At 43.7% G+C, this 12,855-nt stretch overlaps 1 protein-coding gene across 2 annotated transcripts in view; it reads right to left on the bottom strand.

Annotated features, from left to right (window-relative positions):
• LOC8039686 (sphingomyelin phosphodiesterase 4) overlaps positions 1-12,523 on the bottom strand; it is a 43,604-nt gene extending 31,081 nt beyond the window's left edge. The window contains exons 1-4 of one of the 2 annotated variants that reach the window (XM_029982617.4): positions 12,434-12,523; positions 8,315-8,401; positions 3,429-3,644; positions 511-613 (exon numbers count right to left, since the gene is read on the bottom strand). In XM_029982617.4, coding sequence (XP_029838477.3) covers positions 511-613; positions 3,429-3,644; positions 8,315-8,401; positions 12,434-12,481 — 454 coding nt within the window. In that variant the 5' untranslated portion in view covers positions 12,482-12,523. Of the gene's footprint in view, positions 1-510; positions 614-3,428; positions 3,645-8,314; positions 8,402-11,880 lie in introns of both variants that reach the window. The other variant, XM_029982615.4, reaches the window with a different exon arrangement.
• Between the last annotated feature and the right edge of the window lie 332 nt (positions 12,524-12,855).

The raw sequence follows: 12,855 nt of genomic DNA, 5'->3' as shown, positions 1-12,855 counted from the left end.
CGAGTCAAAGGTACATCATGGTTCAGCGGAAACGAGTTGTGCAGGTTGTGCCGAAGAACCAGTCCTCAGTCGGCCCTTTCTAACCCTTGTGACGCTAAAGGAGGTAATAAAGGTATCGTACAGTTCAATCGGGAACTGTCAACTTCAATATCTAGATGACAGACGGTATGCTCCGTACCGTCATTCCTTTCTCAATTCGTTTCGGTTTCGACGGTGACAAAAGAAAACTGGTCTGAATAAAGCATGCTGACCCAACGTTTGCCAACAGAGTCACCCGACCCAAGACTGAGACGAACACTGATGCAATGCTTGTATCAAATTCGAGCGTCGCACAGCCCCGACATCTCAAATGGTCTGCTCAGGAATGGACATGCCTTTCCCTTTAGCTCGAACCAGAATTGCAAAAGACAGAATTCTTTTTGTCTGAATAGAACTCATCGAAATTAGAAGCTTTTGTAATTTTTCAAATAATGAAGCAATAAGCGTATAGACTCCCACTAGGAAGGATACTGAGCTGCAGTGATGACTGCAGGTTCCCGATGCCGGTGGAGTAGATCTTGGAAGCGTACAGTGGTGGAATTACACCCTCACTGAGGGCTTTCTGGGTGGCAGACTGGAAAGACAGGAGCAAAAAAATGTGTCCAAGAGTAAGTGCAGATCAGATTTCTCGCAAAAAAGGTTATTGTGAATTCCAGAACGAAGTTGAGAAACAAGGACAACACTGGGGGGAAAAAAATATAAACTTTTCTGGTCACTGCAACTTGCTTTAGTATTCGTAAAACCGAACAACAAGAGCATAATAAATGTGACATTATATCTAGAAGCGGTGAAACAAATATGTCTCACTGCTTTCATGTTTGACTGCAACAATCTAGTAAGACAAATGCAGAAAAAACCAAAAACAAAACCCAAAAAGTGCTTGACGAATCATGGCTATCTTTGCTTTACGTGTAAAATACCTGCAGACTATAAATACTTTAGAGACTGGCATCTGACAACTACCATCAGAGATAAAAAAAATTGTAGCAGCAGAACTTGATATACTCTAACAATACCCTGGCCAGACGGGTTCGACAGCCAAAAACAATTATTCTTCTTAAAAACCTTTACGAAGTGGAGTTCTACAAAGGCTCGGGCTAGCTTATGAGGATGTCCTCTAGACCTCTGGTCAAGGTCGGACCAATTTATGTAAATTACATCAGGTTTGGTTTGAGACACCGGGAGCCAATGGCTCAACCGGCCTGATCTTGCCAAACGTAAATATGTAATTCTGGGGACCTTGCCAATAACATCCCTGAACAAATAAAGTGTAGCAGAAAGTCTGTTTAAACTCTTTCATGGTCGGGTTGTTTTTTTTTTCTAAAAGGTATTTCACAGTGGTTGGGTTTTGTTTCTGAATGAATAGTAATGAATAGCACAGAAAAAATCCAATTCATTTCTTTTTCTTTTGCATTAACCAAACAATAGCACGTACAGTGCTTGTAAGCTGTTGAGGTTGGCAAATATTGAATGAAAATATTGAGGGCAAAATGTTGTCGCCTTTCTCTAACTCAGATTACTTCTGGGACATTCCGACACTCTCAGGTTCTGAACCGGTGGTACTTTACAGAGCTTCTCTACTGGCCAATGTGCTCACATCCTCCAAGTGAAATTCTGAAAAGCGTGAAAAGTATAAATCGGAAGAGCCGGCACATCGGTTGTCAGTAATGCCAGAAAAGTCCACACCAAAAACACGCAAAGCAACTCCCCCATGATATCACGTGTGCAAAGCCTCTAATTTTGAAACTATAAATAGGCCTAGCAAAGCTAGACACTGAGCGAATACAGTGTGTATAGTTTCCCAAAGAAATAACAACCAGCAGTGCTTCCCAGGGTGCGCGCAATTTAGTGTTTAGGCGAAACTTTAAAATGTGTAATTGTCGTAGTATGTGTACGACAAAAACCGTCAAAGGGTTAAAGGGGTATGAAAACAAAAATTGAAATATTCAAATTTCATTCGGAAATAAGTTAAGCATGCTGGATACTAACCGTGAAGGATAATCGCATGTTTGTATTTGGAACGACTGGCTATATTTTTCGTTCCAAACGGTGCACTTGACCAAGCGCTCAAAGAGAAGCGAACGGACAGTGCAATGCGTCATTGGATATCCAGCGCAAACAAAAACAGAAAGAAAAGATTCCCTGCATTCGTGACGTAGCAAGGGTGACATGGTTATGAGCTTTGCCCTTGGTGGCGTTGTCAGTGTTCTGGTGTCGGGGTTGTGGAGTGGTGGTGTCAATAGCGTCAGTGCGTTACAACCTATCCGTTCAAAGTACTCGTGGGGTGAAGAGCGTGTGGCTGGCCCAAGGAGCACGTAGCTTGCACAACACTGTCAGCTTAGGGCTGAACGGGGTGGGGAAAGCAACTTTTTGTCCGAGTTTTGAGCGACGAGCTAATCTTCTAGGGGGAGAATAGCCCTGTCCGGATGCACGAACGAGGGTCCGAGAAAGAGGGGAGTCCTTTCTTTCTGTCTTCTTGAACTGTCTGGTACAATGCGCGATTTGTGAAATGAGGAGGAAAGCTAAGAAGGAAAAAGTTGAAATTCCAAAGAGCGGCGCTGCTCCGTTGGAACTTGCTACGTCATGACTACGTAGCAAGTTCCCTAACATTGCTAGATTACCTCCTAAATAGGCTCCACATGCATCTAGCAGGTGCATATTGAAAGATTGTTTAAATATCCTTTTGCCTTTCAACGAAAGACTGGTATTTTTGAGGTTATGCTGCAACATGCAACACATTAAAGCTAAAAAATGAGCACTGGAATTTGGTTTCCGTACCCCTTTAAGAACTGTACAAGAGAATGTGGCGATGCTACTATTGTGCCGCAAGCACTAAAATTTATTTCAGAACCTGCACCCCTAAACAAGGTGTTTGTAATATGGCACGATGCATAATGCCTGTGAAGTTTCAGCTTGCCATAACAACCATTCATTAGAAAAATTTAGCTTCAAGTGTAATATGTTTTTTGTTACATAACTTTAAGTAAATATTTTACACTTTTCATGAAAAATGTGTTTTCTCGTGGCTTCGTGGTACCGCAACTGGTGGATCGATTGGCATTCAGTCTTTCGAAGGCAACTGGATACCACGAGCCAACTTTCACGAGCAGAGCAGGCTAAGTTGCATTCCAAATAATATTAATGAGGTTTCTATAATGGTCCCAACTAAGCATTCCTACACCTTTGTCATTTTAACAATTCATATACCCTTTCTATCACCTAAATTTCTTACAAAGCACAGAACGACACATCAAATGGCACGACGATGTCACAACGAAATGTCAATCGGGTCAGACACAGTTGGGCCAGCAATGCAGTGGAAATGCGGCGAGAGATTGCAGCAGGCGTGCAAGTGGCCGAGTGAACGAGGAAGCGGAAATGTCTCTCACGGGAAGGCAGCCCACGGGGAAGTCATACTTGAGGCTCCCGTCGGAGAGCAGCCGATACAGGACGCTGAGCAGGGGTCCCTGCGGCCCGAGGAAGAAGCGCACGGCCGAGAAGTCGTTTGGGTGGTCTCTATGCACCAAGGTCCTCAGGCCCCAGCCAAGCTGGGCCCCAAAGCCGAAGATGCTCTCCACCAGCATCGGCAGGTAGTGCTGCAATTCCTGCAAAGAGGGGGTGGATCAATTTGAGATGCCAGAATTTATAAAAAGAACTCCTGGCTCCTTGCAGTGTCCTGCAAATGAATTGCGCCAACAGCGGAGAGGCTGCCCGTGTTAGAATTTAGCGGACTTGAACCGCGCTAAACTTAGCGAAGGGTATTTGTCCAACACGGCGATATATTGTGACACTGTGAAGTCGGGTGGTCCCGTGATGTTATGCGACACTAAATTCTTGGTAAACTTGGCAGAAAAATTTTCCCACTAAACTTAGTGGAAAAAGCTTCTCGCTAAATTTAGCAAACAAATTTTGCCATTAAATTAAGCGGGAAAATTGTGACGTCACAATGTTGGCACTGTGATTCCCCGCTAAATTTAGAGGGCAATTGTCCCAATAGGCTTAACAGACCACCATGTGCAAACACGAAACACACGCGGGATCCGCTGGAAAACATTGTCTATAATGGCTAGCGCTGAAAAAATGAAATGCTAGAATATAATGACATCTATACAAAGTGCTTATACAGTGCAATCCACTTATAACAATACCGCATATAATGAAGTACCGCTTATAACAATCAGTTTTTAGAGTTCCTAGATGAGAAATTCTAAAAATATGTAATGTGAATTTTGAGTGCAAGTACAGTGGCTGAACCCCTCGCCTTCTAATAATGAGTGTCGCTCGTACCACTCCTTACGGACCATAAACCCCGACCGCAAGTATGACTCGCGTTTCGGTTTCGGCACTCATTTAGCACGCTCTCTGTCAGATGGCAAAAGCCACCCCTGTTGTTCCATTTACCTTGGGCAGTTTGCTCATTTGTTTTGCAGTTTGACAGCGAGAGAATGCTCCATTTAGCTGAGAAAGAAGAAAGCAGACGCTCGCGAGCGTTCACGCTCAAACAATATGGCTTTAACATGGAGGTCCACTTTAGCTGACAAAGAAATACAAAACCTTGTTTTTGAATGGGATTTAGGCTCGGGCATATGTGACGATTGATTATTAGGTGTTTAATGGCGCAAAAAGCAACATTGGCCATGCTGCGCCAAGATGTCATATGTGACGACCAAGCCTCCGGCCTTTCCGAATTTTAGATATCGGACAACGGTTTGATGAACAATGACAGGAGCGATGAAAACTTATGTGAATCCTGCTAACATTTCATCAACTTTGGCATCTGCACATCAGCGGGACTCGAACCAGAAATCCTGATTTAGAGCAACACATGATACCCAAAAGTCGAAGAAATATTTTTTTTATTTTAATGGAAGTTACTTGTTTAAAATAAAATTTATCTCGACGTTCCTTGAAGAAAGAAGTCAGTACAATTGAAACTGGAGGAGCAACCGTGCGCTGAAAGACGGCCGCGTGGGGGCGCTTGTGCACGCAGCACCGTGGTCACTGCAAGGGATACGCAGTGGCCGACGCTGTTGTGGGTGTCGTCGCTCTGTATACATGCTTTTCAACAGCTGACGATGGTGTTCTGTCGGTCGCCCGTGATCGTAAGTGGAAGCCATTATCATGAGCCTTACTCTGACACATGTTTCAATCGAATATTGGTGCTACCTAAGCACTTTAATGCACGCGGATGGTAGACCAAATGAGACGGCGGCTTAAGTCCCTTGTGGTCGTGACGGATTACAGGGCTTCCCATGATTATTCTTCGGGCGTGTCAACAGATGCTGGTTAGGTCTTCATTGCCAATTGGTACTTATAATAAATGCAGGTGTACCACTTTTATAATCTTGTTCTGTACCCATTACCTTCTCTGTGAAGTCTTTTTGGCGACCATATGTATGACAACTAATGCACCACCTGTTTTTTTTTCTTTCCTATGGCCTTGATATTACACCTTTGAACAGTAATTGCATAATTAGTTTGTCAACTGGCTCCGCACACAACCTCTGTTATCTCTTGCACCATACCACAAAAAAGAGTGACGAAGAAATTGTAAAATTTTAGAAAATGCACGTTATTACTTATTATGCGAATCATACTTATAAGATGATAGAATGTTAAAAATGTATGCATAATTGTTGCTAATTGCTTTGACAAATGATAAAACGAACGAAAGATATGCACAGACGCTTAACATTGCCAGATAAAATGAATGAAATAAGTAATAAAATTACAGTAATATTGTGGGGCATGTACGGAGGCTTAACTGCTAGCTTTAACCAAGATAAAATGAACAAAGCATTTAGGTAAAATAAAGCGGTACAATAAAGTAAGGGGTGCATGCTTGCTTGTTTTGAAAGATGAAAATACAACAAATAATCACGCAAGGAAATGAGAAATAAAGCCACGTACAGCTCGAGCGAAAACCGTTAAATAGCAAATTTTGTTTTGTAGCTGTAACCCGAACAAAACTTTTATTTTGATTTGCCGATAACCGAAACCCAAATAAAAATTGAAAACAATTACATGGTAGCCAATATATTATGGCGGTTCGACAATAACAACATTTTGGCAAATATTTTCTATAAGAAAACCCACAACATGGGTTTCTGCCATACTTTATTTATGTTGTTAAAATACATAACCTGTGGACGAACTACAGTTTGGGACTGCCGGCGTGACTTGTAGAAGTAAATTGAAATAGATAAAACAATCCCTTTTTGATTGACTGTTTGACGTCTATTTTTAGGTAATTTATTGTTGTATTAATGCTACTTTTCTTCTAGCAACCTGCTATCCGAGAGGCTCACGACAAACAAAATGAGATAATACGTCTGACCTTTCACTGATGGAGATGAAATCAGGGGACAGAAAGAACTCAAACAGTAGCTGTAAATAAAGTTATCCTTTTTGCATGAAAAGCCAACACTAGAAAATTGGAAAGGGACATTAATTTCCTTATCACATATTTAAAAATAGTCATCTACCGTTGCGCATGGAGTCAGTGAGAAACCTTCTGCATTTACATTTTTTTAAAAGCAACTTTTCTATGGGCCTCAAGGGCAATCAGGGTTGCTTTTGGCCTAATTTTTGCGTTTTACTTCTCGTCCAAATTAAACTCGAGCAGCGTGGCAACAGCGAGCGGTACCGCGGCATATGGAAGAGGTCTGGGCTGACTCAGCTTCTTGTTACCGTCCTGACCCCGACCAAGTTGGTGGTCATCGTGGCGTCGGAGGCTGGTCAAGTGACCAAACAGGTAGATTCTGAAACAATATGTTTCCCGAAGCGAGTTTCTTGTTTTTTTTTTAGCTATTTGGAAACAGACGGAGCAAACATTAACCAATTCTGAGGATGACTGAGCAGGCATCAAACTTGGCGTTCCAATTGCTGCGGTTTCTTTCGCAGTTTTGTTTGCGCGGTTTTAGAGACACGCAGAAAAAAATAAAGTGCGTGTGTACCACAAGATGCGAGGGTAATCCATACCTTGTTTATTTGAGCTCTGGTTTAAGAGAGCATCAAATTGAATCGATGAGTGTATCACTGCCACCATCGCGCAACACTTCGAAAGTGACGAGGGGATGACCAAGACTCGGCTTCTAACCGCAAGATCTAGGTCAAGGTTCAAGCTGTTCACACAGAAAGGGTGCACATACAAAAAAGGGTCACGCAAACATCTTTCGTTTAACGAGGCAGCCGATCTTAGGCTGAGAGTGACGAATGCCTCGCTAGGCCTTTACTGTCGATAAAGCTGCGGCTGCTCAAGTCGATGGGACGGTTGTCGCTGCTTCCACAATCCGTGGATCGAGCAGCCTTCACCACAAATTGTAGCTTCAAGTATTTTTCTTTTTCTTTTGCTGTTTGAATTTGGGAAGCACTCAAAGAGCACGTAGAAGTATTCTCGTTGGTCTCCACGGCAAAGTATCCAAGCAGTGCCCGCGGCGATGAAGCTACCGTAGAATTCCGTCGTAATATACACACAGAACTTCCGTTTCCCTTGGCATATTCGTATAAATCCTTAAATTTCGCGTCATGGCAAAAACAAAAAAAAATTTACGTTTAAAAATTTTTGTAATGCGAAATTAGAGCACAGCTCTTGAGGAGGAGGAGGGTAGGGAACCTATTCCCCTTCTCTCCCCTCCTAATCCTACGTACCCTACCCTCCCCTCCTCCTCCTCCCCCATATCCTCCCCTCCTCCCACAGTTTCCCCACTAAATTTAGCTGGAAAATGGATGCCACATGACCTCAACACCAATTAAGTTTCCCCGCTAAATTTAGCGGGGAAAATGACATCACACGACTTTCTGTCATTCTCATCCATGAACCAAATCCAGTTTCTCCGCTTTATTTAGCGGGGAAACTGATGTCACATGACCGCAACACCAATCCAATTTCGCGCTAAATTTAGCTGGGTGGCTATGCCGACGGAAACGGCGACAGCCACGCCGGTATACGCGGAAACGGGCACCTAAGAGCTGCAATCTAAAAAGATATACTTAGCAAAAAGATTCTGCAGCTACGCGTTAAATCCCAAAACCTAAGCAAGGCCAAACGGAGAAAATACCTGGCCCCGGCACGTGATGCTGGTCACTATGTCACTATTCCCTCCCCCCCCCCCCCCCACCTCCCCTTCTGCCCCAAGTCATGGACACCCCCAGCCACCACGCCACCCCAAACAAAATTTCTGGCTATGCCACTGGAAGTGTGGAATGATTCCGGATCATTCCTACTGCGAAGTGGCAACTTCGCAACACCGGAAAATGGGAAGGCGGTTCTCACCTTGAGAGAAAGTTCTTGGAAGAGGTGGACAAGCTCGGCACATCGCTTCTCAAGGGGAAACCTGTCCAGAGCAGCCACCACACGATCCTATGCAAGAAATAGAGACTTGAGTATAGACCAGTGTCCAAAATCCTAGCCCCCAGCGATAAAAATGGGGAACAATAATCTCAAACGCAGGCTCTTGTGGAAAGAGGGGCTGCACATAAAAGAAGACTTTCGCTTTTTACCGCACTCTTGGCATCGGTGTTGTTCTTAGAGTTTCGTGACCATAAATTTTACGGTTTCTGCAAAGGTTTCTAGAAACAATGGAGTCTTGCAAAAAGTGCAGCCCCCCTACTGTGTAATGGCATCAGCATAAACAACATGGTGGCACCCATGGAACAGAGCAGACACTGGTCAATATAACTTGGTCACTAAATAAAACAAAATTTAAATCAACCAATATTAGGCAACATTGTCTAAAGTGGCAAGCTTCAATGTAACTTAAGAAATACCGCCATGGCATAGTGCTGTCTGACAACAGTTCATCAATAAGTAATCTTGTAGCCACAGTTCAACCTCGATTTAATGAAGGCACCACGACCCTCTAATTATTAGTTAAATCGAGAACTTTGTAAAATCGAGAAAAACATTTTTCGGGCATAGGCTGCATGGGGAATCCGAATTTGTTCGTTATATCAGGAAATTCGTAAAATCAAGTTTTGTTAAATCGAGGTTCAACTGTACAAATCACTACGGGCCCGTTAAAGGGAAGCTACGGAGCTTCTTGAAAAAAATGAGTTAGAAGTGAGTTCTAGTGGATTTTTACCTTATGAACCCGAATACCCAAACCATTTGCTGCGCAAGAATTTGTTGAACGCGAGAAAACGCGAAATACAGTCACTGTCCGTGACGTCATCAACGGATCTTTAGGCTGCCCAAGACTAGGGAGGCGGGGCTTCAGCCCTATTTTGACATTGCTCTTATAGCTCTCCAGCACGTCGCATTAAAATATAATTGTGATATCTGTTATTCTAACGGCCAAATGAACACAATTAAAGTGTTTTTTCTCAAATGCAGAACCGCTCCATCTTCCCTTTAACAAAACAACATTTGGCTAGACCTTGTGGGAGCTTCGAGACATGACTGTTAGTTAGCAAGGCAACCAAGTGTCAGGTTGCTTGGTTCCCATGGTAACCTGTAGTCATATTATGACGTGGTCATACATAGGTAGTTGAATACTACTGCATTAATGTGCCTCTATACTTAATGGTTTCTTTGCAAGTTGGAAACAAAGACTATCTCGATGAGTGATCTACTGAATGAGATTTATGGGCCCTTACGGAAGACAATATATTCAATCGCCGTGCTCGAGTCTTGCCGACATCAAGAAGTGCTTTGCAAAACTCTCCAAAGGAATGATGTGACCATCCTAAGCACGATGAGCATCCAATCAGCCTATCCAAAAAGAAGCAAAGAAATGCAACAGGGGACAACTCATGCCCAAGAAAAGGGATCACTTCTCATGGGAGTACCAACCGGGAGGCAAGGGGTGTGCTTGCCCCTCATAGTTCTCGGAGTGCGGTGGGGGGTGGGGGGGGGCAAGACGTGTTTTGCTTGCCCTTCTTCCCCCACCTCCCTGAAGCAGCTGCCGCTGGGCAGGGTAAACACTGACCGGCGGCGCCCAAGGGATTTGGCTCAAAGGAATTCGGAATTTGCTCTGCCTCCTCGCGCCGCCTAAGCAAAGGATCCTTCCGGCTCCTTTGCTTAGGAGGCATGAGATCTCGGCTCGCGCTCGAGATCGGCTAAAAAACAATAAAGCAACCTAAGCCGCATGCAAGTGTTAATCTGATTATCAGTAGCATCAAGTTCTCTAGACCAATAAGCGCTAAAAATCCTAATTGCTGCTTCAAAAAAAAAAACTCAGTTTTTTTATTTTGGTGAAGAAGGAAGACCAGCGGAGCTGTACAATGGAAAGTAATGGCCGGCCGGTGGTCGACAAGCCAGAGTAGAAAGGCTGCCGCCATCTATGAGCGATGGCGGTAACCAGATACGTGGCTTGCCGCCGTCGCTCATACATGGCGGGAGGTGTCCAGAGTTCGTTGTCTTCATTTCTTTGCGGAGGAAACGACGCTGGGAAAACTAGCCATTAACAGCTTTGCTGTAAAACTCCGCAAAACTAAGATCCCTATTTAACTTTACATCATTGCTACTTGCAGTGTAAAAGTTTGTCTTCACTTTATAGAAACCAGGGGCACCGCCCCCTTGGCCCTTGGGGGGGGGGGGGGAGAATCTGGTTTCCCCCCCCCCCTTTCAAAAACAAGTTGGTACGCCAATGGGCACTCTCTTTTCTGCAATGTGACTTACAAGCACCCAACATACAATAAACTGACACTATGGCAAACACCAATGGTAAAACCCTTACATTTTGTCAAGGATTCTTCAGATGTCATTTCCATTGTAAACAGAAAACTGATACAATGAACAGATTCAGTTGGCTAAGAGGGGAACTAGATATGGTGGCATCTGACAACGATGATATCTGCTATTGTGAGCGGCCAATCATTATAATTTATAAAACATTGTTTTAGTAACGACAATATCAAAGCTTTTGTAAGCTTTAGCAAGCTTTCACAAAAAGGGGTGCAATGAAACGTCAATTAACAAAGCTCACCTTGGCAAATGGTCACGGCCATAACTCAGTAAAATATTTTTCCTAAGGTATTTACAAACTGGTGTGGACAAGTACTGCATGCTTTTAATCAGTGTGCTGATCCTTGAACAAAAACACCCTTATCCCAGATATGAGGTAATTTGTAGTACACTTTGAGTCAGTAACAAGTGTGTCCTTTATCCTTCTGTAGGCACTACTCTGGAATTCAGTACCAACGATCGTTGGGACTGAATACCATTTTGGCCAGGCCTAGAAAAAAAATGACTGCCTCAAAACACTAAGTGAATGTCACTCATGAAAAACATTAGACTAACAAAATGGAAAGGGTCTTTGACAAAGCATAACTGAGTGAAATAGTTACAACACTTCAATTCATGTTGGCATGCACAAACTACGAGGATTGGTCGCTCCACAGAAGGCAGAAAATATAAATCCTTTGTGCGTGCGTCCTCGGGTGTTTGTTTCCGCGACACAAAAAGCAAGGTTGTGACAACAACACCCGCTGTCAGAGAAAGTGACTTAATTAAGCGCCAGAAATGAGCACTAACATTGAAGTCGCGAAACTGTACAAAGATTTTCCATTGTCAAAATAAGTGCACGCGAAAACGTGAGCTGACGTACCCCAAAATCACAGCCCATTTGAGGTTTGAGTACAGTTCACGCCCAAAACGAAGTCAAGAACACGCGTTGTTTACGAAAATAATTTTACCGCCAGGAAACTGCACTAACGTAGTCGCAAAAGTATGTGAATATTATTCGAATATCAAGGAAAGTTGGAGTGAAGACGTGAGCTGCCGTACTCTTAAATTAGAGCCCGTTCGAGGCGCGAACACAGTTGACGCCAAGTTCGAAGGCAAAACAAACTCGAGTACAAGTTTTAAAGCAATCGCATTTGAAGGCCGGGTCGTGATACCTGACAAACGGGACCGGGCGGATCGGAGAAAAACAACCCTGAAGTCCAACTCCGCAGCATGACGCCTGCTTTCTTGCCGTCAGGATCTCAACAACCGAGCACATCGGCATAAACGCGGTAGAACTCCAAGGTGTGCGAGTGCGAGATTCTGCGGGGGAGCACCGGAAATTCGTCGGGTAGCGACGGCCAATGCAAAGCCGCTGTCAGCTGCACCGCGACGCGCATACCTTGTAGGGCACGAGCGGTAGATTTAAACCGGAAGCGAGTTCACTTTGCCGGTCAATCAAGGCCGAAACTTGAGCTAGTGTCTCCAGCTTCCTCAATAAGCACGCGCCGAAAGCCAACAGTCGAAGATATGTGCTAACTGGGAATGCACGCCGAAGCGGAGCAGACCAGAATTTCGAGCATGGAAACCAAACCAGAAAGTCCTCGCTGAAGTCGTTACTGTCGGCGTCCCATTTTCGATTAGCGAATCATAACGGGTACTTATCATGTTTTAGCGTTCTCCCATTGTTGTGTTGAAGCGGTGTGCAGTGGAATGTATAAAACTTACCGAATATTGAACGGTACCCCCAGCAGCCCGGCCCGTGGAGGCCGCCATGATGTCCGTATATGCACAGTGTTGTTAGTAATAATTTGCCCAGATCGGCGTGGCAATGTTGGCTACTTTTAGCGAAGGGAGTTCTACCCTAGTTCTACTGCACGTGACTCAAATTCAAAATTTGTCTTTTTAACTCCTTTCTTTAGATATGGCAAGCTTATAGAAATATATCATAAACAGGAAAAGAAAAATTTGGAATTGTATCAAATTCGCAAACAAACCTCATAGTCGGTAGCATTTTTTTTTTTTTACTAGACAGATTAGTCAGGAGCAGTGGTCAGGAGCTATGATAAATGTTATACCAATAAACTCCGACAAGTTAGCAAAAAATAACAATAACGGGCACATTAAGTGTACTGTAGTTCCTGTAATTT

Source organism: Ixodes scapularis, unplaced genomic scaffold, assembly GCF_016920785.2.
Source record: "Ixodes scapularis isolate PalLabHiFi unplaced genomic scaffold, ASM1692078v2 PGA_scaffold1__304_contigs__length_218370807, whole genome shotgun sequence".
Classification (NCBI taxonomy): domain Eukaryota; kingdom Metazoa; phylum Arthropoda; class Arachnida; order Ixodida; family Ixodidae; genus Ixodes; species Ixodes scapularis.
The sequence above is the reverse complement of the archived record's forward strand: the minus strand, read 5'-3'. Positions and strand labels throughout refer to the sequence as shown.